General features: G+C 34.5%; 5 protein-coding genes across 8 annotated transcripts in view; 2 read left to right on the plus strand and 3 right to left on the minus strand.

The window, feature by feature from the left end:
• Positions 1 to 872: 872 nt before the first annotated feature.
• Positions 873 to 3,399, minus strand: LOC105228496 (U3 small nucleolar ribonucleoprotein protein MPP10). The gene is made up of 3 exons (XM_011208350.3): positions 3,183 to 3,399; positions 1,380 to 3,117; positions 873 to 1,098 (listed from the first exon to the last, which is right to left on the minus strand). The coding sequence occupies exons 1-3, from the start codon at positions 3,284 to 3,286 to the stop codon at positions 934 to 936; spliced, it is 2,007 nt and encodes a 668-aa protein (XP_011206652.2). The 5' UTR covers positions 3,287 to 3,399; the 3' UTR covers positions 873 to 933.
• A 445-nt stretch (positions 3,400 to 3,844) lies between these two features.
• Positions 3,845 to 5,761, plus strand: LOC105228492 (phosphatidylinositol glycan anchor biosynthesis class U protein). The gene is made up of 5 exons (XM_011208343.4): positions 3,845 to 4,065; positions 4,128 to 4,761; positions 4,829 to 5,100; positions 5,167 to 5,309; positions 5,373 to 5,761. Exons 1-5 carry the CDS (start codon positions 3,945 to 3,947, stop codon positions 5,481 to 5,483), a joined length of 1,281 nt encoding a protein of 426 aa, XP_011206645.2. The 5' UTR covers positions 3,845 to 3,944; the 3' UTR covers positions 5,484 to 5,761.
• Positions 5,762 to 6,881: 1,120 nt separating this feature from the next.
• Positions 6,882 to 8,878, minus strand: LOC105228491 (putative protein TPRXL). Its single transcript, XM_049456006.1, has one exon. The coding sequence runs from the start codon at positions 8,876 to 8,878 to the stop codon at positions 7,904 to 7,906; it is 975 nt and encodes a 324-aa protein (XP_049311963.1). The 3' UTR covers positions 6,882 to 7,903.
• A 143-nt stretch (positions 8,879 to 9,021) lies between these two features.
• On the minus strand, positions 9,022 to 9,387 carry LOC105228490 (anaphase-promoting complex subunit 11). Its single transcript, XM_011208340.4, has 2 exons — positions 9,294 to 9,387; positions 9,022 to 9,200 (listed from the first exon to the last, which is right to left on the minus strand). Exons 1-2 carry the CDS (start codon positions 9,385 to 9,387, stop codon positions 9,037 to 9,039), a joined length of 258 nt encoding a protein of 85 aa, XP_011206642.1. The 3' UTR covers positions 9,022 to 9,036.
• Positions 9,388 to 10,696: 1,309 nt separating this feature from the next.
• The window catches only part of LOC105228488 (hypothetical protein), an 84,445-nt gene continuing 69,977 nt past the window's right edge, over positions 10,697 to 25,164 (plus strand). Inside the window, exons 1-2 of one of the 4 annotated variants that reach the window (XM_019991112.3) lie at positions 12,587 to 13,023; positions 14,086 to 14,179. The gene's annotated coding sequence lies outside the window, so the exon portion shown is untranslated. Of the gene's footprint in view, positions 10,886 to 12,586; positions 13,024 to 14,085; positions 14,180 to 25,164 lie in introns of those variants that run through there. The other 3 variants (XM_011208338.4, XM_029551209.2, XM_011208337.4) reach the window with 3 other exon arrangements.

Genomic DNA, 25,164 nt, shown 5'->3' on the forward strand with positions numbered 1-25,164 from the left:
ATTGATGACTAACCACGATTACAAATATGTACATACAAATACATATTTCTTACACACTCTCGTTAAAATTTTTACAACAAATTATATTCTAAAAACGGCCTTTTGCTTTTTTGTATACAAATTTCAATGCCAACCTACGCATAAAAGCGTAATCTTTGAATGCTGCGCCGACTGGAATAACACACGCACTCATAAAAACATATACATATACATGTTAACATATACAAATACACACACAGATTTACACATACATACATATACACATATGTATGTATAACATATTAACTTATCATATTTGCAAGTCCACTTTATTCTTGCATGACACGCGCGCATAGTTTTGTGACCCCCATGGTCCGTGACACACACACAGACAAACACAAATAAATACATATCTACAAATATAACATTCACAAACATCAACCGTGTACTGTGTCTAAAATTGTGGCATATTTAAGTTGTTGATCTGCTGTGTTGAGCTATGATTACCCCATACGGTTTTCCGCCTAACTGTAACAAAATCCGCTGATATTTACACATACAAACATGTAATAAAAGTAACTTTTCCTGCTACTTTGAATTTACCGGCGCGCGCAACAGCATAGACACACGCACATCAACACACAGTTATCTCTAGTGGCAGCAGCAGCCTAATTGTTGCGACACGTGACCTGGAGCACAGCACAAAATTGCTACATTAGAAATGTACGCGCATATGTTGACGTCACACAATAAACACAAAACAAAAAAAAAAATATTTTGGAATATTTTTTGGATATTTTCACTAACGCATATGTATGTACATATGTACATATATGTATACTGTTGCATTAGTTCGGCGCTTGGCCAACAAATAAGCGAACGTCAGTCATATGTACAAACGTAATATAATAAAATAAACTTCTTTATTACTAACAAAGTCCACAATAGGAGTTATTACAATTTCACTCTTTTCGCTGTCAACGCCTTCCCAGTGGATTTTTGCCTTTTGGCCTTCGCCGCTATGGCCGCTTGGCCCGCCACGCTGGTGGTGTCCTGCAATTTGGAGAAGAACGACTTGGAAGACTTCAATGCGCGCTGATCGTCGCTGGTGGTGTTTAACTGTAAGACAGAAAAAGATATTTAAATAACAAGTAAACAAGAAATGTTCCGCGACAGTCGGATCTAAGTAACCGGAACAGACCCGGAATTTATCCGGCCAACGACTGTCAACAGGACAGAATACTGCCACTACAACAACAACAACAACGGACATGGCTAAATCGACTCCGCTCGTTGTTATTTTTGTTGGAGCGTTGCCGAGTTGACAGCTTGGCCATCAATACTCAGCTCGTTACTCTGTTCATTGCATAAAAATGAATTAAATAGTAAAGAATCCATACCTTCTCGACATTGCGATGCTTTGTGAGTGACTTGAGCAGCTTGGCGTTCTCCTCCTTCTTTGTTGGCGCTATGCCCAACTCCTGCTTCTTCTTGCTCTTTTCGTCCAATAGACGATTGATAACGCGTTGCTTCTGCTTCTTCTTGCGGCGCTCACGATTCTTATCTGTACGATTACGTTCTGTTTTGCCGACGAGCTCATTCTTCGGTCCGCGGTACACCTCTTCGGGCGCTAGTAGCTTAGCATCGCTAACAGCTACTGGCGCTACTTCCTCCATATTGACTGCCGGTGTGTTCGTGATGATTCTGGCCTCAGGCGCCACGGGTTTTGGTGTGAAGTGGAAGTTCGACAGCGCATCCAATTTAACGAATAGTGCACGCATAAGTTGTTTTATTTCTTTATGCTCTTTCGGTTCCTCCTCACCGGCGTCTGCACGATTTGGATCGAATTTATCTAATTCTTTTTGATATTCTTTTTCGTAGACTTGTGCTAGCGATTCTTTAGACTTCTCTTGATCCAATATCAATTGTTTGCGGAATTCATGTGGTGATTGTAAAGGTTTTAATTTCGGCTCTGGGTCATCCCACGCTTGATCTTTGATGCGTTGCTTGATGATATCTTCCAAGCAGCGTGTTGTGTGCTCTGTTATGATAGGCGCTGGTCGTACGGTTGATTCGAATTCCAACAGCTCCTCAAGTAGTGAATTCGCCGGTCTGCTAGTGGCTTGTACTTCGCCTCTTAATTGCCATGGTTTTTCACCCAGCACTTCCTCTTCATACTCCCGTATGCGTTGTTGCAAACGCTCCTGTCGTATTTCGAATGAAGATTGTGGCATTGGTTCTTTACGATCTTCCTCATCTTCAGAATCATCAGAGCCTGAGGAGGCCGGTTGTAAACCTCCATTGCTAGTTTTCACTTCATTATCACTCTCATCATTTTCATCTTCACTTTGCATATTCTCATCCTCGTCATCCTCTTCAGCTTCTTCTTCATCTTCGCCATCCCCATTTCCATCTACACTCATATCTTCATCATTCTCACTAGGCACCTCTTTGAAATGATCCTTTTGCTTTTTGGTAGGTTTTTCAAGACTTACGTCTGCATCTTCATCTTCTTCATCGAAAAAGTCTTGGTATGTTGGATTCGCGTCTTCATCATCCTCATCTTCATCCCCTACACCCAGATCATCCGCAAAATAGTCTACCGTTGCATCCAACGCATTCTCACCCTTCTTATTTTTTCGTCGCATCTCTTTAGCGTCTTCGTCTTCCAAAAATGCTTCCATCTCGCTCAACTTGAAGAATTTATCATCTACCACGGATGTGCGCCCCTTACGTTTCTTTTTGACTTCTTGCTTTTTTTGAAAGACTTTTTGTTCTTCATCGCTTTCATCATCGACCTCGCCGTTAAATAAATCGGCATCGCCCGAATTATCTTTCTCTTCGCCTTCACTTTGCTCTAACTCTTCTTCTATTTCTTCATTATCATCCTCATCCAGTCGTACCTCCAGTTTCTCTTCCTTAAGTGACAATAACTTTGAGGCATTTTCTACTAACGCTGTTAGTATTGTATTGTTGCGGAGCTCCAACTGTTGCCAAATTTGTTCTTCATCCATGTCCTCCACAACCAACTCCGGCAGTATTTCAAGCGCATTCTTGCTACTTTCATCGTTCTGTATACAAGCCTGATACGTTTTTTGTAACAACGTTTTTATATCTTCCTGTTTTTTTGAAGGCACACTAGAATATTAGAAAATTAGTATATTTTGTTTTTGTATGTTTGTTGCACCACGTGCAATACTTACACTAGTAGGAATTGTGTTGGGTCTTCAGTTATATTCTTGAATTCAGTAGTGATTTCGTTAAGCGCTTCATTATCGGGAAAGTTATCCTTCTCAACTGTCCCCATTATTTGTTATGCTAATCAATTTTCTCTTATTTAAATATATTTTAGCAAATAACTTACACAAAATTCTAAATCGATGTAAATAATGCTTGTTCTTCTTAAGCGTGAATTCACAATGAGAAAATGGTGAAGAGTTGCCTGACTAAGAAATATATCATGGACAGAAATTTTGAAATACAACCCATTAAGTGTGGCTGCCGAAATTCCAATGAATTGAAATAATAAGAATAGGAACTAATACTTATAAATAGTAGAACTTTTAAGCCCTTGGCATAAGAAAGGGATAAAAAATCACATACACAAGAGTTTAGTTTATAATTGTCAATTGCTACTTAAGAAACTCATAAAAACTTTAACAGAAATATTTCTGAATGCTGTTGATACCTAACTTACGAAGAAATTATTAATTTCTATAGAAATATGGATGCGGATACATTTTTTTATAAATCAAGTTTGAACATTTTTTTAATAAATTCATAAAAATCCAGTATTTTTTTAATTTTGTTCGTAATTCTAAATATTGCACACTTGGCAACCCATAATTTTCATATGTTTATAAAAAGCCAATTGCAATTTGCTCGTCAGAATTTGTTTGTTTAATTGGCGTTCAAAAAATATTTTGCCGGTGGATAGAAACAATTTCGAAATATTATAATAAGATATGGAAAAGAGGTTATTACTGCTGGTGGCGCTTGGTGGCCTAACGCGCTACTACTTGCATAGCTTCCAGTGGATTGGTGAAAGAGTTGAAGTGTCAACGCCTATAAACTCCTACAAACGAGGTTGGTCGGCTTAAAATAGTGCAATTAATATTCATTAATAATTTCAAATTTCACACAAACAGTACAAGAGGGCATATATCTATATGAAAATGGCATAGACCCCTACATCGGCGATGTCGTACATGAGCTGCCAATAATTTTAGTGTTGCTTGTACGGATTTTTGGTGCGATATCAAGCTTCGTGCCACTATTCTATGTACTAGTCGATTTACTAACAGCTACGCTACTATATAAGTTGGCACAAAAATTTGTACGCTCAAAACTTGTTGAACAAAAAGCGGAAGCACTGGAGTTTGCCGTAGGCACCGAGGAGTTACAAGTACAAGCTTCCGATATGGATGTTATACCGCGCTGTGTATTACTAGCTTATCTCTTTAATCCCTTATCATTACTCAGTTGCGCTGGTCTCACATCGACAGTATTCAGCAATTTTCTGCTGGCACTTACGCTTTATTTTCTCATGCAACGCCATTTATTACCTTGTGTTATTTGCTTAGCACTGGAAACAATGCGTAATCTATATCCGCTGGTGCTGATTGCACCAGTTGTATTGGTTTTCGCACAACGCTCAAAATCCTCTACAACCGGTGCCATTGGTGTTTTAGCGCTATTTGGAGCAGCTTGTTTAGCAATCACCGGTTTGAACTATGCTGTAATCCATAGCTGGAGCTTTATAGATGCTACACTTGGTTTTATGTAAGTGCTAAATTTATTGTCTAAAGTAATAATTGTATTTTAATTTTTTGCCTTTCTACTCTATTAGTTTCTTCTACCGTGATTTACAACCAAATATCGGACTTTTTTGGTATTTTTTTACGGAAATGTTCGAGCACTTCCGCACAATGTTCCTAATCACATTCCAAATGAATGCCACCGTCCTCTACCTTGTGCCATTATCACTGAAATTGCGCAAAGAGCCATTGTTGTTAGCCACAGTGCTCATTGCATTAATGTCTATATTCCGTTCGTATCCCAGTGTTGGTGATGTTAGTTTCTATTTGGCTCTGTTACCGTTGTGGCGTCGCTGCTGGAAGTGTAAGTGTGCTAACGTTCATTCATTTGTGAGAAGAGAAAACAAATTTACTTTATTATAATTCATAGTTATGGCGCATAACTTTGTGGTGTTCTGCTTTTTCGTGGTCACCTTATCTATGATGCCAGCGCTGTGGCAATTATGGATTTATTCCGGCTCGGCGAATGCTAATTTTTATTTTGGCACAACGTTAGCTTTCTCCACAGGACAAGTAAGCTATTGATATTGTGTTTATAAAAAATATAATTTTTATATTATTTTCAATGCCTTATAGATATTCCTAGTGACAGACTTGCTGTTCGCGCATGTCAAACGTGATTTCTGTCTACGCAACGGTTTAAAAGTCTACATCGATGGCAAGGAAGCAAAAATTATTTTAGAGTGAGCAGTGCATGTCCTATTGCCCCAATACCGCGTGCGTTTGCTTCTTAAATCTAACAATAGTATACTTAACTTTTGTTGACTGCATTTATTAGTCAAACGCCACGTATTGGCTGCTGCATTGTGAGGTTGATTTATGGACCCTGGAATTTTAGTATTGAATAAATATCTACCCTGCATTTTATGACCGTAGTCTGGAAATTTGTAGTGAATGGCGTATGTTTAGTATTAAAAAAAATAAAGAACAAAATAAAACTGCACATATAAATATACTTAAAATAATCAGCTGTGAAGTAAATTTGATTGGCAAATAATTGTTGGTAACTTCGAACTAAAATGTAAACAATGTGTTCCAAGAGTGTGAAAAAATATAAAAACAATGAAAATAACACATCTTGATACGATTCCAATTCACAATTGACATTACACAGTAATCCATGCATTGGAGAGTAGCGATTCGCTGCATTACAGCACCAACAACACATACGTAATTTGACATTTAAAACCGGTGCTTTTTACAACTAGACATTTACAAATAATACACAAAATTTATTTCGTTTAATAATTTATTGCATAATTCATATCAACGTTTCTCTTCTTCACATTTCTGCACTTTTATTATATTATAATTTAATAAGTTATAATAGGTTTAGTATGTAGTAAATATGCATATGTGTGATTCAAACATGTTTACAAATCAATGTATTTGGAGAAAATTTATAATTTTGAGTGCTTGTAAAAACATTTACACGCTTAGAAACAATTTTATATTAGGTATATCTAGGAAAATCCGCTACAACATAATTTCTTTAAAGCAACATATGCTTCACACGACTGGCGCTTGTCAACCACCACCAGGATATTTATAAGGAAAATAGTTCGAGTATAAATTAGTGGAGTAGATTTTCTTATAATAGGAGCTTGATTATAACGATTGAACGAGAACAAGTTTTATTTTAGCTTAGCTTATTTTCAAAGTAGATTTTTCTTCATTATTATTATTTTGCATATATGCATGCGAATGCGTTTATTTATTTTTTATTTATTTAGCATTTATTTATTTTTTGTATAACTTGACAACGCTTATTAATGCGGATTACAATACAACTATAATTTTCGCTTTACTTATATGTTGCAATTTTATTTATGATTTTTAAATTAATTTAAATATTTAGATCGATGTAATACGTCTTAAATGTATGTATATGCATTAATGATGATCTTGATTCGTTATTATTTATTAAACTGCTGCACAAGTGCACTTGATATTTCCGAAGCAATGAGTGAACTATTGCATTAACATTGTTTGATAACATTTACAGCAATGTAAGAGGTTAACATGAAAATGTCACGCATGTTTTTCTATTTGTTGTTCAGCGCTCATACATTGAATTACTCGTTGGAACAAGGAACATTGCAGTGTTATGTTAAACAAACGAATAATTTGAAATAAGTTGTAAGTCGACTTGTGCAGCCGTTTATTATTTATGTATGTAATTTATATAATTGATTGCAATTTCTGAATATAAATTGAACGTCTAGTGCTACTTCTGTTTAGGTTTATTTATGGTATGTATTGGGCTAAAATCAGCTAAGATCGTTTTTGTTTATCGTTTTCGTCATAGTTCCTAGTATAATTTTGTTTCGTTAAATGTGACCACCAAGGGCTACAATGGAGTGGAGTGAATGACATCGCATATTGGCACAACACCTCTTCTATGCGTAAATGCAGCGTGGTGTTAGGATGCAATGTGTATTTTGGTTACAGATGTGTGCACTTTCACGTTGTTGTTGTGCATGTGGGTTGTGTATGTAAGTTTGTGTATAGTGGAAAATATTTAAACAGACTTTATAGCAATATGTATTAATCAATAATTTTCGTATATCTAAAGTTTGATATTCAATTCGTTACATTTTCTTTGTTTTTTAACCCTTTAACAGCAATATTTGGGAATATGTGTACAATACGACACCGATATTTCATTCATTACATTTTGATTAGCTTACGCGCTTACTTACTAGATACAATTGCATGGAACGCACTGAATAAAACGCGCTATAATTTTTAAAATTAAACGCTAAATTCTACCGCAAATGTTTACCGTTTACAAGCGTCTAAAATACACTTTCGAAATACGCAAATATTAAATCCACTGAATATATTTTGATTATGTTATTCATAATTGCGCTTCAACGTTTACGTGTCAGTTTTTCCTTCTACATAGCGACACAATCGCAACACATAATTGACAATATTTGTCTCTACGACTTGCACGACTATTCCCAAATGGCAACAAGCCTACACGTACTACAGTCACAAACGTTTGAATAGTCTACGAGCTATAAATTTTTGTTTAGAGCAACATTCTTGAATTAAGCAAACACTTTACGTTGTATGTATGCTTAATCCAAGAATGGGTTTTGTCATGCTGGTCTCTGTGGCACTGGTGTCGTTGCTGTGCCATTGGCTGCCGCCATTGCGTCCCTAGTCGTTTTGGGTCGTGTTGTTGGTGGCGGTGGCGGCGGTGCACGACGCATACGTTGCTGCAGAATACGTGGCAGCTGTGGGTGTGTCTTTTGTGGTGCCGGCGGTAATGGCATACCGCCATGCTTACCCATCGAAGAGGTAGCCGATGAGGAGCCCGACGTGCCAGACGCTGAACTTGTTGAGGCGTGCGATGTTGTCGAGCCACCAGGTGGTAATGCTGCTTGTGCAACAATGGGATGTTGTAATTTCAATGGTTGCGCTGAATATGATTCCTCTTCCGCCTCTGATGTAAGCGAATTAGTGTCAGATGGCGTTGGTGAGGGTGATGGCGGTGAGAGCGCTTCTTGTTCTTGTAGAAATACACGAAATCCCTGAATCGATTCGTTGAGTGCCCATAATTGTGAGAGTAAAGAAAGATCTAACTGACGCAGCCCATACATTTCACGACGCAATATGGCTAGTTGTGTGTCCAACGTGCTGGTTGTGCTGCTACCACTGCCACCACTTAGCGAGATTGATGTGCCACCATTATCGGTATTGGTATTTGTGGGTGTATGATGACTACTGTGCGACGAAGATGCGCGACTGTGTATACTTTCACGATCACTTAGTGACTCTTGTGTCGAGGACAAACTGCCGTGTCGGTAGTGATTACGAGTGGCGGCCGCCGATGTTGAGGGTCCCAAAAAGAGATCCACACTCTCGACACCGTGCAATGCATGATGATGCTGATGATGGTTGTTTAACGGTGACGCAGTATTCGAGTGCGTTGCTGAGGAGGCGGCCGACGAAACGCCTGCAGCAGCTGCTGTGCTTAAACTTTTTGGCAGTGGCGGCAAACCCGGCAAACATAATTTATTCAATTCACTATCCATTTCACGCTCACGTGAACGTTCCTTTGCTAATCTCATGTGTATATCGTGTTTTTTTTTTAATATTAATGATATCTATATAAATTTGTTATTGATTTTATTCGCGCTTTACACTCGCATATAATACACTATAATGACTTTTACGAAATTATTATTATTTTATTTTACTTTTGCAAATAAGCAAGTGTTGTTTTTGCTCAATGTATATTGAATTTCCAGCTTTGGCGACACATGGGACATTGCTTATTCATAGTTTGCAAATTCAACCACTTAACAATGCAGTGCATATGAAAACAGTGTGAGCACACGCCCCACACTAAAGGACAATCGTCACCAGGTAGCGAACACTCCGGACAGGTACCTATTATAAAAAATATATGAAAATTATTTGATTTTGTTTGCATAATATTTATATTAAAAAATTGGATATGATAAATGCTGCTCCGGCACTTACTCTCGAAAGACATTCGACAGATGCCGCAATTTTCATCATTTGCGATCCATCGCCAAGTTGCTACGCCAGTCCATGATTTAATTGTCAGTTTCATTTTGTAAACATTAGAATCATTGAGTACAATAATTCAAAATACGCAGCACAGTATTTGTTTATAAGTAGCGCACAAAATAAAATTTTCACGAAAATTTTCACACTTTTATCCTGGCCCTTTTTATGTTTTCTGCTTCTGTTTCTGCGGTAGAGTTGCCAGATAGCTTTTTGCCAAAAGCGAGGCGAAAATCAGTTTATGAAAGTTAGTGTAAAAGAAAACAACAAAATGAGGCTGCCATACACAAATAGTGCATAACAAATAATAGTTAAAACTAATTCAGTGGGTATTTAAAAAGAAATAACTAAAATATAAAATCAAAGATTGCGTGTTTAAATGGCAATTTTATTGTTTCAAAGTTCCGCATTTCGCAATTTCGTGACTTTTATGCAATTATGACGCAGAAGGACGAGGACAAATTGACCAATGTACAAGCTGTACATTTAACATTTAAAATTTAAACATTCATGTCTTAATACAGACAGACAGACACCAATTGAATATATTAATATTTCGGCTCAAACTCGTATAATAATTTCTTATAATTTTTTTTTTCAATTGCTTAAACTAATTTTCCTACACACTGGTAACATCATATTTACCGCACATGGTGTTTGTCTTAGCTAACTTGTCATTGTGCGGCGAATCGCATGCAGAGCAAAACAAAAAATATCAACGCGAAATGAGCAGTAAGAAAAGTAGTTATTAATTAAATCTACTACAAAATTTAGTGAATAACTGTATACAAGTTTAAAAATTTTCGAATCGAGTTCCAAAAAACGTGTAACTACTGTAAATTGTCATTAATGACGGCAAATATTTAACTGTAGTGGTTTGTTTAGTTTGTTACACAATGGGCGTGCGATGGTTTTACAAAATTTTGTAGGAAACCGAAACTTGTTTTGAAAAGCAGTTATTCTGCCCGCGAGTGCGGCGCAAAAGCGTTATATCGATTGCATGCGCAACTGCTGACGAATATTAAAACATTGAAAGCCGTCACCTTGACAATCAGTGATCCTTGAAGAGGTTAACAACTCCAAAAAGCGTGGATTATCAACTAGTGTTGTGTGTAATAAAGCTGTTGTTTTCATTTAACTAAAGTGCGCCGGTATTTTATGTGCAACAACAGCAAATATTTAAACGTCAGTTGGTTTCCCTTTCAAAATTTTATTTTGTGGTTTGTAGACCAAGGAAGTGCGAATGCAATTTATGCACAAATATATAATAAAGTGCTTATGTGCTGAATTTATAGTGAAATCCATTGTGCAGTTTGCTTTTTATAATTACTTTGCACAGTTTATCATATTTTATTTGTGCGGCTTAGTTGTTTTTGTTTTGTTTTCGATAATCATTATTAAAATGCAGTGTCTCAGCTGCTGCGCGCGCATTCCCACCTTTGGCCGCTCGCTGAAGGGGGTTGAAACGGGCTGAACGCTGCTAAATTGCGAATTTTGGATAAGGGAACTTATTACGAAAGCACTTGGTTGCGCCGGAAAAAGAGGTATGTACCTAAACACATACATACATATGTATGTATGTGCATGCATACGCACATGTGCATGTACTTATTGTTGCGAATGTGTGCTTTTGTATGAATGCCTGATGTATGTATAAAATAAGGTGACCAGCTAAATTGAATTATTATTTTCTTAATAAAAAACAAAAAATCTAAAACTTTTGCTTGTTTTTGTAAAATATGGTTAGAAAAATATTTACCTCATACTTTTATATGAACCTATTCCCATGACAGTGTGTCTACGTAACCCGAACGGACCCGAATTTTTTATCTGGATTTTTTTTTTACGATCAAGAACAGAATTCTGCAGCTACAACAACAACAATATCATGTTAGAACTACTGATATACTCATCGTAAACTATTTGTTTAATATAAAACCACTAAAACCAAAATACAAATTAAAAAAAAATGGAGATCGAGTGAGAACCATGAATTCTTTCGATTAAATCTAAGTTCAACCTCGAGGGGTTTTCTTTGATTCAAAAGGCCCTATATGAGAAAGGCTTTACTTCCGCTCCCACCACGTCGATTTTTCGTAATCCAAAGGAATCCAGATTTTAACTGGACAAAAACTGTCAACTCGGCACCACGCACCACCTGGTACCACGGGGAACAGTTAGCCCTTGGAGGTAACTCCAATCTGCTCATTGGGTTTTTGGCCCTTTGTGGAGATTAGTGGTGGCTGCGGTTTAAACCTAAATGCAGGAAGGGCATTTGTCCAATGTGCAGTCGCACTGCGGCCGAGTGCCGGACCCAGAGTGCGGCAGAGGTTTTAGATGGGCTTCGTACCCGACCAAGGTGGCTAGGGTGTTTTCTTTTGGTTTACACCCAAACCAATTGTAACCAAAGTATAAGTGTATGTGGCGGCACTCATGCTTTGGTTCTTCTAGATTATAGTGTTGTGCATGCACTTATGCTTTGGGGCGCTGATCAACGCGTTGTATTGATCTACGTGCTTCTAGCAACAGAAAGCACCGTGAATTTGAGCCTTCGCAGGCAGATACCCACGTAAAGCCACAATGGATTCTAAAACCTACCGATCCAAACAAGGTTAGACCTCCGAAAGTACCTAAGCTTCGAAGCCAATGCGAACCCATGATTGGAGATAAAAGATGTAATTTGGATCCAAAATCTGTGTTTTTCCAAACGGATCGGAAATCGAAGATGATGGCACGGAGATTATCACACGTATCTGCTTTAAAAATGTTGTGTTTAACAATGGCTGAAAAGAAATTTAGTTCCCATTGATCACCTGATTCCAGCCAATTCGCAGGACTCAACTTAAGTTTGTTAAAAGATAGATATTGGGGTAGTAATTGTCTAATTCCTTCCATCTAATCTTCCGCTCTGCATTTTTAACAAATTGCGACCTCCACAACCTTTAGCTTCACCGCTTGAGGGAATTTTTTTCAAACTGCGATAGGCAATATCTTTAAATGCAATAAATATTCTACAAATGCTTAACAACCGAAGCTATAGGCAACCCGACAATATACTCGCGCACCGAAAGATTTATGAACTGGTCACCCTTATCGCCGGCGCAGACACAACACAACGCTAATGCGGTGCTTTTGGCCAACTTCCGAAATGTCGATCAGGCAACACATCAGCTGTACCTAAATATTTACATACGTATTAACGGCAGTCAATACCGACAGCGACCAACAACAGCAACGAGAACGCGACGACGACGACGGCAACGACGACAGCCGCAGATAGCAAAACAGCCAGCAGCCAGCTCCGTTCAGCTCCAGCTCCAGTACTAGTGATCAGCAATTGACGGTGACGACGACGAGCAGTTAGTTGACGACTGTTGAACTCGATACACGCGAACAAAGTAGCGAACTTGGCGCAAAACGGTGTATAATTGGAAAATTGTGAACGGACGGTCAAACGAGAAAAGAAAGGTGATTAAATTATTACAAATAAATTAACTAAGGAAACACACACTTAAAACGAAGAAGTGACCAAGTGACCAGTGAAGTGGCTACGTGCGTGCGTTCAATCGTTGTGCATTGTCTAATAAGCAGCAAAACCGAACGGACTAACCAAAACGTAAACGTCGTGTCTTGTGATCGCGCGGCGGTACTTTTATTTTACGCGTCTATACATACTTATATTGTATGTGTGTGTGTTTGTGCATTAAATACAATAAAATATTATTAATTTGTGTTTTAGGGCTTTGATTGGTGTTTTTAGCAAACATCTTTGTTGTTGTTTTATTTATACTTTCTGGATTCTTTCTTCTTTATTTTATTTTATTCATTTCGGTTGTTGTTGTTCTTTTTCATTTTATTCCTTTCTATATTTTCGTTTTTTTTTTTTGCTGTTCTCTATTCGTTTTGTATTTTATTAATATTTTTTGTTGTTGCGTATCTCAATTTTTGGTTTTGTAGTTTTTTAACTTTAATTTTAGTCGTTAAAATCATTTTTTCATTGTTTATTTTTTTTGTTGTTGTTGCTTTTTAAAATTTTTTTATTTCTTTTATTTTTTTTCTTTCTTTCTCATATTAATTATTTCTTTGTGTGTTTTTTTTTTTTAATTTTTTGTTGTAATTTTTATTAATATTTGTTGCTGCTTTTTATAATATGTTTCTTTGCTCTCTGTTGTTAATATTATTTCGTTATTTTATTTTATTACAGGTTTTTTGTTGTTTTTTCTTTAATTTTTGTTTATTTTTTAAATTTTGTTAGTGTTGCTTTTAAGAATTTGTTTAATATTCGTTCATATTCGTTCATATTTTTTTAAATTTTTGGTTTTAAGGTTTTTGTTGTTGCTCTTTTAAATAATTTTTGTTTTTATTGTTTTTGAAATCTCGTTCATTTGCTTTTCTTTTTTGTATACATTTTTTGTTGTTGTTTTTAAAATAGTTTTTGTTGTTTATTACTAATTTTTTTTGTTTTTTATTAATATGTTTTGTTGTTGTTACTTTTAAAAAATTTTGTTTTCGTTTAAGTTTTTTCTTTAATTTTTTGGTATTCTTTTGTTGTTGTTGTTCTAATAACGTTTGTTGTTGTTTCTATAAATTTTTCGTTATTTATTCTTTTCCAGATTTTTGGTATTAATTTTTTTGTTGTTGTTTTTAGATAATTTTTATTGTTGTTGTTTTTAAATTTTTTTCCTGTTGTTTTTGTGGTAATTTTTTTGCTTTCTTGTGGTTCAAATATAAATACGAAACAAAGAAAAAAATATAACAACTACGAAAAAAGTGTTTTAGTTCACATGTACAAGGCTGTGTACCTACATACATATGTACCTGCTTATAAAGATAACAAGGTGATTACGCATTTTATTGCATCCATCGAAAGTTTATTAATGTCTAATAACATGTTGATAATTTCAATTACGGCGCATTGTTACCGGCTAAAATAAATCAAAATGCCAACACACACACATAAAACACGCATATACACACCTAAGCATATATGTACACTTGTTGGAGGGTTGCAGATAGCAAATTGCGAAACCTCAAATCTTAGGGAACAGTGAACGAACTGCGAAAATCTCAAGTGTGGCACCGTGCAACAGCAACACACCAATCTGCATACTCGTACAACTTGAAATGTGCGGCGAGCTCTAGCGGATAGCCAAAAATACATGTGTGCAACGGAAAATACAAAAAAAAAAGCACAAACAATCCCCGGAATGCCAAAAACAACATGATCCATGCGGTGAATGGCTCTGGGCTGTGTGCATTTAGCCGCAATGCGGTCGCGCTGCTGCAGTGTCAGCAAGTCTGTTTTTGTTTAGCCAATGCAAACCACGAGTGCGTGTGTGTAAATAGCTGCGGCGGCGATTGTCAATCCGAAATAAATTGTGTGTGAGAGTTGAAGTGAAAAAGGCAAACAAAAGTGCAATGTTTAATTAAAAAAATTGAAATAAAAGTATTAAATTAAAAAAAAAAATAAATAAATAAATATAATTAAAAATATAAAAGGAAACAAAATAAAAAAATATTTAAACAAAAAATACAAATAATTTAAAAAAATTTATGTGACAAATAGAAAAAAGCTTTTAAGCGAAAAAATTAAATTTAAAAATAGTAAAAAAGGTTATAAAAAGTAAAAAAAAACAAAGAAATTAAAAAAAATAAAACAAAATTATAAAAATTAAAAATAATTTTAAGCAAATTGCAATGATAATTTACAAATATAAAAAAAAATAATATTATTAAATAAAAAAATTTAAAATTAAAAAATTAAATTAAATTAAAAAATAAAAGAAACAAAAATTAAAAAAAAAAAATGAACGAAACAAAAAAAAACAAAAAATAAAAAATAATTTTAAATACTTGCAAAAATTGAAAAATTAAAAATCGTGAAAAATCCGGTCGCACTCGTAATAACATTACTAAAGTGTGTAAAAAATATTATTAAAACATTTTTTTTTTTTTGAAAATTTACACCTTAATTATGTAAATAAATAATAAATGTGTAGTAACAATAAAAAAAAAATATATAAATAAAAAAAAATAAAAAATAATAAATACAAATAAATAGAACAAAAAATAAAATATTAAAAATTGTCAAAATTGCGTGGGTAGAGCAAATTAAAAAAAATTAAAAATAATAATTAATAAAATATACAAAATTTGTTAAAATTAAATCGCAATAAATTAAATTTTTCTGAAAAAATATATGAAAAGTTAAAATTATTATTTCTTTTGAAAGAGTTTTGTTAAAAAAAATTATATAAAAATTAATTAAAAAAATACAAACATACAAAAAAACAAAAAAAAAATATTATTTCTTTTTATAAATTTGACACCATATTAAAAATATTGAAAAATAAATTATGTGTATGCCAATAAATGAAAAAAAATAAAAATAATTACATAATATAATAATAAAAAAAAAAATAAAAAAAAATAAAATTTAATTATATAAAAATAAATAAAACGAAAAATAATGTAAAACAAAGTATTTAAAAATGTTTATAACATTTTATTAAATAAAGATACTAAAAATAATAATTAATATTGCCTTTTTGTACAATATAGTTTAAAAATCATAAATATTAAAAAAACAAAAAATAAATAAACTGAAAAATTAAATATCGTGAAAAAAAGAAATAAAAATAGTTTTTATTTTTTTTAATATACACCTTAATTAAAAAAATAAAATAAATAAATAATAAATATGTAATAACAATAAAAAAATTAAAAAATTAAAAAATAATAAAAAAAATAAATAAAACAAAAAATATAATATTATTTAATTTTAATCCAAAATACGCAATGAAAAATGAAAAACTGTTAAAAAACATGCACAGTGTGCGTTTTGAAAAAAAAATGAAAAAAATTAACATTTCTGTTTTTAGCATTATACAGTTTAATTAAAAAAAAATAAATAAAAAAAAGATTAAGAAAAAATTAATAAAAAGAAATAAAAACAAGTAAGGAAGGGCTAAGTTCGGGTGTCACCGAACATTTTATACTCTCGCATGAGATAATCGAGATTTCATTATCCGTCATTTACATATTTTTGTAAATATTATACAGAGAAGGCATCAGATGGTATTCAAAATAGCGTTATATTGGAAGAAGATGTGGTTGTGAACCGATTTCATCCATATTTCGTACATGTCATCAGGGTGCTAAGAAAATATTATATACCGAATTTCATTGAAATCGGTCGAGTAGTTCCTGAGATATGGTTTTTGGTCCATAAGTGGGCGACGCCACGCCCATTTTCAATTTTTATTAAAAGCCTGAGTGCAGCTTCCTTCTGCCATTTCTTCCGTAAAATTTTGTGTTTCTGACGTTTTTTGTTAGTCGGTTAACGCTCTTTTAGTGATTTTTAACATAACCTTTGTTTGGGTGGTGGGCGTGGTTATTATCCGATTTCTTCAATTTTTTAACTATATTTGGAATTGTCTGAAGGAAACGACTCTATAGAGTTTGGTTGACATAGCTATAGTAGTTTCCGAGATATGTACAAAAAACTTAGTAGGGGGCGGGGCCACGCCCACTTTTCCAAAAAAAATTACGTCCAAATATGCCCCTCCCTAATGCGATCCCTTGTGCCAAATTTCACTTTAATATCTTTATTTATGGCTTAGTTATGACATTTTATAGGATTTTGGTTTCCGCCATTTTGTGGGCGTGGCAGTGGCCGATTTTGCCCATCTTCGAACTTAACCTTCTTATGGAGCCAAGAAATACGTGTACCAAGTTTCATCATGATATCTCAATTTTTACTCAAGTTACAGCTTGCACGGACGGACGGACAGACGGACGGACGGACAGACAGACATCCGGATTTCAAATCTACTCGTCACCCTGATCACTTTGGTATACATAACCCTATATCTGACTCTTTTAGTTTTAGGACTTACAAACAACCGTTATGTGAAAAAACTATAATACTCTCTTTAGCAACTTTGTTGCGAGAGTATAAAAATATTTTTTGAGCATTATACAGTTTAATTAAAAAAAAAATAAATAATAAATAATAAAAAAACAAGATTATTAAAAAAAAAATTTAAAAAAATTAATAACAACAAATAAATAAAATAAATTTACAAAAAAAAAATTAAAATCTAAAAATCGTTAAAAAGTCGGTTACACTGCCATGTAATTTTGTACAATAAAATAAAAAAATAATAAAATAAAAAAAATTAACCGAAACAAATTTCAAACATGCAATAGAAAAATTAAAAAAAAAATAATAGTATTCGTTTTGAAATAAATTATGCAAAATATTTAGTTTTTGCTATCACATATGCAATCCGTGTGTGTTGTCAACAAAGATTTACTTAATTCCAGAAAAAAGTTTAGGTAAAAAAAAAATTTTACAAAAAAATAAAAAAAATTAAAAAATATAACAAAAAATAAAATAATTTAAAAATCAACGTCAAATCATCATCAATCAAGTCGCACGCATGCGCAATATATGCAGTCCGCGTGTAATGCCAACGAAAAGTTACATAAAATTATATAATTCAACAAACAAAAAGCAGAAAATAAATATGTACATATATTGTGCGTGTCGCGGCTTAAAAATGTGCATAAATTAACAAAGTTGGCGCGCCTCCTACCATAACAGGCGGCTGTCCCACAACGCATTTGAAAGTTGTTAGCAAAACAAAACAAAAAAATTACATATAATGGCAACAACAATAAAAGTTGTCAGTGTCAGTGCCGTCGTTGTTGTTGTATTGCCATTTTTTGCCTTTATTTCTAAGTGCGTTGCTGACCCTGTAATCATTACGCGTTCGAAACACTCAAAAACGATATGTTGCTTGGCCACATTCTACGTAGTTGCTGCTGCTGCCACTGCCACTGCTGTCTACGCTTGCAACGCTCCACCGCCGGCTTGTTGCTGTTAACTACTGTTTTATTGCATAGTTAAATGCCAGATGCAATGTATAGTATATACATACATATATGCAGCACAGGTGTTGGTTACAGGTTTGCCGTTAAGTCACGCCATTCATACGGTATTCATTGCTGCTTGCCACACTTATCAATGGAATGATCTTTAGCGTTGTTATCTACATATATATATATGTATATATAAATATTTATAAGGAATATGCTAATACAAATATTTGTTTATAGCTGCTTATATTTTCAGTCTTACGATTTACAGACCTATCGAACTTAATTAGGTTAGTTGCAAATGTCTCAGTAGGGATCCGCTTCAATTTTTAATTTCATTGTAAAATTATGCGGATAACCGCTTTTTCCGAAGTCCATATGATCGAGTTTTGTCGTTGGGCTGTCAAAGTTCCATGATTTATAAAGTTCTTCTAAAGCTATCTTCTAGAGACTACGATCAAGTTCAATGACTTCTGCTTGATAAGCTCAAGCAAACACAGATGAATAGAAATCGCTTAAGATACTTTCTAGAATGAATTCCTTCTAGTAAGTTTATTATTTTGGTTGCTCAGTTGAAAAAAGTGGTCTGATACTCATTCAAAATAATACTACAAGACGTTGAAGCTTTTGACAAAGGTTTCAAATACTTTCCAACCAATTGAAATGCCATCGAAGATCAGTATTTGATTAACGTTTCACTATCGGAGTATATAACAGTTTTTTTTTTAATAAAACTTTTGCATGGCCACCACGGGCTGAAATCCAGACGCTGAACCCAATTTTCGACGCTTTTCAAACATAAATCGGTCAATGCTATTGCAATTTCACGTTCGATATTCGTACGAAGTTCATCAATCGGAGCTGGCTTGTTGTCATAGACCATTGACTTGACGTAGCCTCACAGGAAATAGTCTAACGGCGTCAAATCGCACGACCGAGGCGGCCATTTGTGTGGGCCATTTCATGAGATAACACATTCACCAAACATAATTTTCAATAAATCGATTGTAACATTTGCTTTGTGGCTTGTGGCGCCGTCCTGTTATAACCACATATTGTCCAAGTCCATATAATCCAATTCGGGCCAAAAATATTCGGTTATCACTGAGCGGTAGCGATTGCCATTCACAGTAACGTGCTGCTCTTGATCTTCTTCCGTACTGCCCAATGATGCCGCCGGCCCATAAACCCCACCAAACTGTAATTTTTTCAGGATACAATGGTGATTGGTGTGGATTGCTGTCTGATCTATAACATATTTTGTTATTTTGGTTACTGACAAAGTCAGTAATGAAAATGAGTGAGCCGCATCGCTGAAGATGACTTTTCGATGTACATAAATCCGGATAATTTTCAAGTTGTTGCTCAGCCCAATTCACGAACACACGACGATTCTGATGTTCTAGCGGCTTCAGTTATTGCGTCAATTTGATCTTATAGGATGTAGGCCAAAATCTTTTTGCAAAATTCGTCACAGAGATCCCCATCGCTTGAGAACGTCGTGTGGGAGACTGATTTGGGTAAATTCTCGAAACTACGGGCACTTCTTTGTCTCACTGGCACGGGAACATTTTCAACTGTACCTGTAGATTAAATTTTTTCTACTAGACGCTCAATTGTTGATCTGACGATCGTAAATTGGACGTAGCGCTCTTAAAGTTGAGGCCACTGACTCCGAACCTTACTGAAGATAAATGTCAAAAGAGAGTGGGAAAAAATCTATCAGCACCAGTAATGATGCATTTGATGAATGTAGTGTCCTCAGCTACATTATCAAGCAGCTTTTAGCGACTTCTACTCTATGTCGATTTCGAAAAAGGTTAAGGTCTTTTAGTATGAGCCTAGCATTAACACGTTTTTTACCCAAATTATTGACCAAAATATTAACCAAAACTTCTTGAATCGTTCTATAAGAGTTGTTGAGATCCTCAGCTTCAGCTCCAGGTCTTTTAGTATGAGCCTAGCATTGGCAAGCTTCTTACCCAAAATAGCGTGAGTCGATCCATACGAGTTGTTGAGATCAATGACTTCACGACCTTCACTCAAGGTTTTATGCCGTTATAAACTAGATTTCCGAAAACACTTCTGATACATTTTAAACGATTCAGTTGCCGGGATATCATTGAAAACACAAAATCAGAAAACTCGTTGTTTTTCCTTGATAAAAATTTGGAGACAAACATTTTCATAGATATCAAACTTCACAAGAACATAAATTCAGAAATTTCTATTGATCCGGTTTGTGGATTAAATGGTCCAGTCTGGGTGAAATTTGTTTAGATGGTTTATAAGGTGTAACTTTTTCATTCTTAACCTTTTTTGAATGCTCAGATTCTTTTACTCAATAAAGCAATGTCTACTTGTGTGATGAAATTGATTTATGCCTTTTATGAGTTTTATCTGGAAGCTGTTGTATTAAGAAAGGCGAAAAACGTTTTTTGTAGCATGTACATATGTATTTATGCATATAACACATTGGCTGAAAGTAAGCTCAAACAAAGTTAAGTGATGAATCATATGTATGTGTATGTTTGTGCGTAAATAGGGAAGTCCGACTGATTCCATTCGATGACAAGTCAATTAATGAGTCAGTATAAATATTTATTATTTTTAACAAGGCCAAAAGTATTATACACTACCTATATGTATATTTGCAGGTTCCATCTTTTACTCGATATTATCAAAAATTAAGAAAACCGTTAGTTCTTTGGCATTTATATTTGGTAGATAATCTCTTACAACTGCTGGCGGCAGCTACGTCTCAGATGGTCCATCAGTTGAGTCCAACTTTCGATGACTCATTCAAGTATTTCGACTGATAACAGGATAATGACATGCGTGATGTTTTTTTCCAAGGCGGGATTGTTCGCATAGCCTTTAGACTTTAAATATCCCCACAGTAAAAAGTTGAACGGTGTGATATAACACGATCTTGGTGGCCAATCAACCGGCTCAAAACTTGAAATTAGCTGCTTATTGAAGTTTCTCTCATTAAGGGGGTATATAGAAATATGGACGGATGATTGCACCGGACCACAAACCACATCAAATCGTTGCATTTCCGGATGCAATGGCAGCTCTTGATTCTCTTCGTCCCAAATGCGCCAATTTTGCTTTGGTTCGATCCTTTGTCGGATCCTTTGTACGCTTTCAATTTCAGATCTCGACGTAAAATGCGCAAAGTCATTCCATACGTTAGTCCGAGTTGCTGGGAACGGCGCTAAATCGTCTCTCCAAGGTCTTCGTGTACACTCGCAGCTAAGGTTTCTGAATGCTTAAGAGGCCTCATACTTTTCAGCAGAGTTTACTATGTTATTAACGCTTTCGTGCCCACTTTGAATATAAGTTTATATATTTATTGAGAAATATATTATATAGAAGGAAATACTTATACAAATATTTGTTTATGCAAGATATCTATATATTATCTATATATGTATACTATATCGTACTATAACAATTTATTCTAATAAATAGAAATAACACGCTCTTATAGGCTTCACTATTATCTATAAACACTATGCACCTAGTGGAGCTCTCACTAATTCGATTTGATTAGAGTGTTAAGCAATCGGTTATGAAAAAGTTAATATTTTTCGCTCTCTGTTGTTATTGTTATTATAAATAAAGTACCAAGAAATGACATGCTGTCATATGTCTATAATGTGATGTTATCAATTTTGAGTCACTTAAAAACCGGGCTACCCCCTCAAGTGTTGGTGTCACCACATACTTGTATTTCTGGAACATACGTAGATTTATAAAGAAATAACAACAAACTTATCGTTAATTGGAAATGTAGTTAGAAATTTTTGAAATAATGTATTCTAGAAATGGAAAGAAAAGTTTGAGTGTGTGTTTTCGTTTGGATGATGGTTGCGATTACGTTACATTTTGTTCCGAGGATATTGCATTCAACTTGCAATTAAACTACCCAGTTCAGAAGGTACATATAAAATTAAATTTTGTCACGAAGCTTGTAACATATCTGAGATCCTATAAAATATAATGATCAGCATTTCGAGCTGAATAAATTTAGTCATGCCCGTCTGTCAGTCTGTATATACGCGAACTAGTCCTTCAGGTTACTTTAACGTACATATCTCCTAAGCCAATAAAGCTACAATAACCCAATTCGCCCAGCACAAATATTATAAGAAGATAAACCGTTCACTCCCTATATAACGGTACTGTTAAAAAGTGCCATAACTAAATACGCCAGAGACACTAAATTTTATCTCTGAGATCATATGAGCGGGGTTTATGGGAGCCGGTGTGAAAATTGGAACGAAAATGGACGACATCGGATAACAAATACGCATACTTCCCATATAATACTATTTTAAATTTCATAATGCCATTAGTGTATGCCATCTTATGACCGACAATTGTTCAAATCCAACCAAAAATGTTAAAGTCCCTAGATACCAAATATTTTGACCCCAGTACCTATAGTTGACTTTTGATCGAAAATGTCAGTCAGTGTGTGATGATGAGTGTAATTGAAATTAAGGAAAGTCCTTTTCTTATAATGGTATGACTGTATGTAAAAAATGGGTTGAATCGGACAAATACATTCCATACCGCGGTTATAACCTTCATCCGAGACTTTCATTGGGGGCGTTGTTTACGTGGCGGATCCCAAACCCAGTGCATAACCCTGAAGAGGGATTATTCGACTTTTCACTTTAGCTCGCCTTCAAATGGATGTTTTCTTGCTGTCCAGAGGATACTTGGCCTAAGGCCGGAAGCCATGAACTGCTTGACCCATATGTAAATGAAGCGTTTCTGGCTACTCCCACGAGAATGGCGATCAGAGAACTTTCCTTACTTGGGTGAACTTCTAACGGGTGATTTTTTTGAGGTTAGGATTTTCATGCATTAGTATTTGACAGATCACGTGGGATTTCAGACATGGTGTCAAAGAGAAAGATGCTCAGTATGCTTTGACATTTCATCATGAATAGACTTACTAACGAGCAACGCTTGCAAATCATTGAATTTTATTACCAAAATCAGTGTTCGGTTCGAAATGTGTTTCGCGACAAATTTTGTTCAGCGATGAGGCTCATTTCTGGTTGAATGGCTACGTAAATAAGCAAAATTGCCGCATTTGGGGTGAAGAGCAACCAGAAGCCGTTCAAGAACTGCCCATGCATCCCGAAAAATGCACTGTTTGGTGTGGTTTGTACGCTGGTGGAATCATTGGACCGTATTTTTTCAAAGATGCTGTTGGACGCAACGTTACGGTGAATGGCGATCGCTATCGTTCGATGCTAACAAACTTTTTGTTGCCAAAAATGGAAGAACTGAACTTGGTTGACATGTGGTTTCAACAAGATGGCGCTACATGCCACACAGCTCGCGATTCTATGGCCATTTTGAGGGAAAACTTCGGACAACAATTCATCTCAAGAAATGGACCCGTAAGTTGGCCACCAAGATCATGCGATTTAACGCCTTTAGACTATTTTTTGTGGGGCTACGTCAAGTCTAAAGTCTACAGAAATAAGCCAGCAACTATTCCAGCTTTGGAAGACAACATTTCCGAAGAAATTCGGGCTATTCCGGCCGAAATGCTCGAAAAAGTTGCCCAAAATTGGACTTTCCGAATGGACCACCTAAGACGCAGCCGCGGTCAACATTTAAATGAAATTATCTTCAAAAAGTAAATGTCATGAACCAATCTAACGTTTCAAATAAAGAACCGATGAGATTTTGCAAATTTTATGCGTTTTTTTTTTAAAAAAAAGTTATCAAGCTCTTAAAAAATCACCCTTTACACATGACTCGATCTTCCACTCCCATATACTACAAGTTTTATGCCGAACATGTCGCATAGTGTATGAATTATATTGGCATAGTATATGTACATATACTATATATACAATTGTTTTGATTCCGATCCTCATTTTAGAAAAGTATGAAATGTTCGATTATACCCGAACTTAGCACTCCCTTACTTGTTTAGTTTACATTGTTGCCATATTTTTTTTAACAGTGTTTTTTATTAATTTAATTTACTAGCGCAGAATGGAAACCGGTTGTGAAATTTAATTTAAAAATAAATAAATAATTGAAAAGTAGCTTCAACAATACACAGAAAATGTAAAAAATATCTCTTAATTGCTTAACTTAAATTGAATATATTAACTTACCGCATTATACAACACAACATCTGCTTTTGAAACGATTCTGAAAGTGAAAGTCACAGCTGTGGAAATAAAGTACAATAAATGCTACGAATAGAGCAAAATAATATAAATATATACATATATGTATGTATATAAAAATATATATATATGAAAAGGAGTTATAATGAACTACACATATATACGTTTATATATGTATACTTTTTTTCAATGAAGTATAGTTATTTATTTACGAAAAATAGTTAAATAGTTAAACTTGGCAAATGGTTGGAATTTCAAGTATAAGTAACTCGCGTTTGAAATAGTCATAATACATACATGTATATATTTTTATAAATATGTATATATACTATATATACATGTATAAATGTTTGTTTATATATTAGACTGTCAACAATATAATTTGTTCTTGAATTATAAAACTATTTGAAATATTTTACCTAATTGAAATATGTAGCAAATATCAAGGACGAATAACAATTTGCTTCATGAGTACAAAGCGTGAAAAAAAGCTACTATTTTTTTGCAATGTACAAGGTTGCTGTCAAAATAATTTTAAATTTAAAATTATTCAAATAATTTCCTAGAGGGATAGCTTTAAAACCAGCTATGAAACACTTTTGACATATTTTGAATGCAAAGTGGCTGATGACAGCATTGTGAAGATATTTCAAATGCTTTTAATCTCATGTCATTAGAACGCTACATATTCGAACATAATAGAGTTCACCTAGAGAAACGCTTCATATAAAGTTTAATACTCATCATACAGTTCTGCTGAGAATATC

The sequence above is a fragment of the Bactrocera dorsalis genome, chromosome 1, assembly GCF_023373825.1.
Source record: "Bactrocera dorsalis isolate Fly_Bdor chromosome 1, ASM2337382v1, whole genome shotgun sequence".
NCBI classification, from domain to species: Eukaryota; Metazoa; Arthropoda; class Insecta; order Diptera; family Tephritidae; genus Bactrocera; species Bactrocera dorsalis.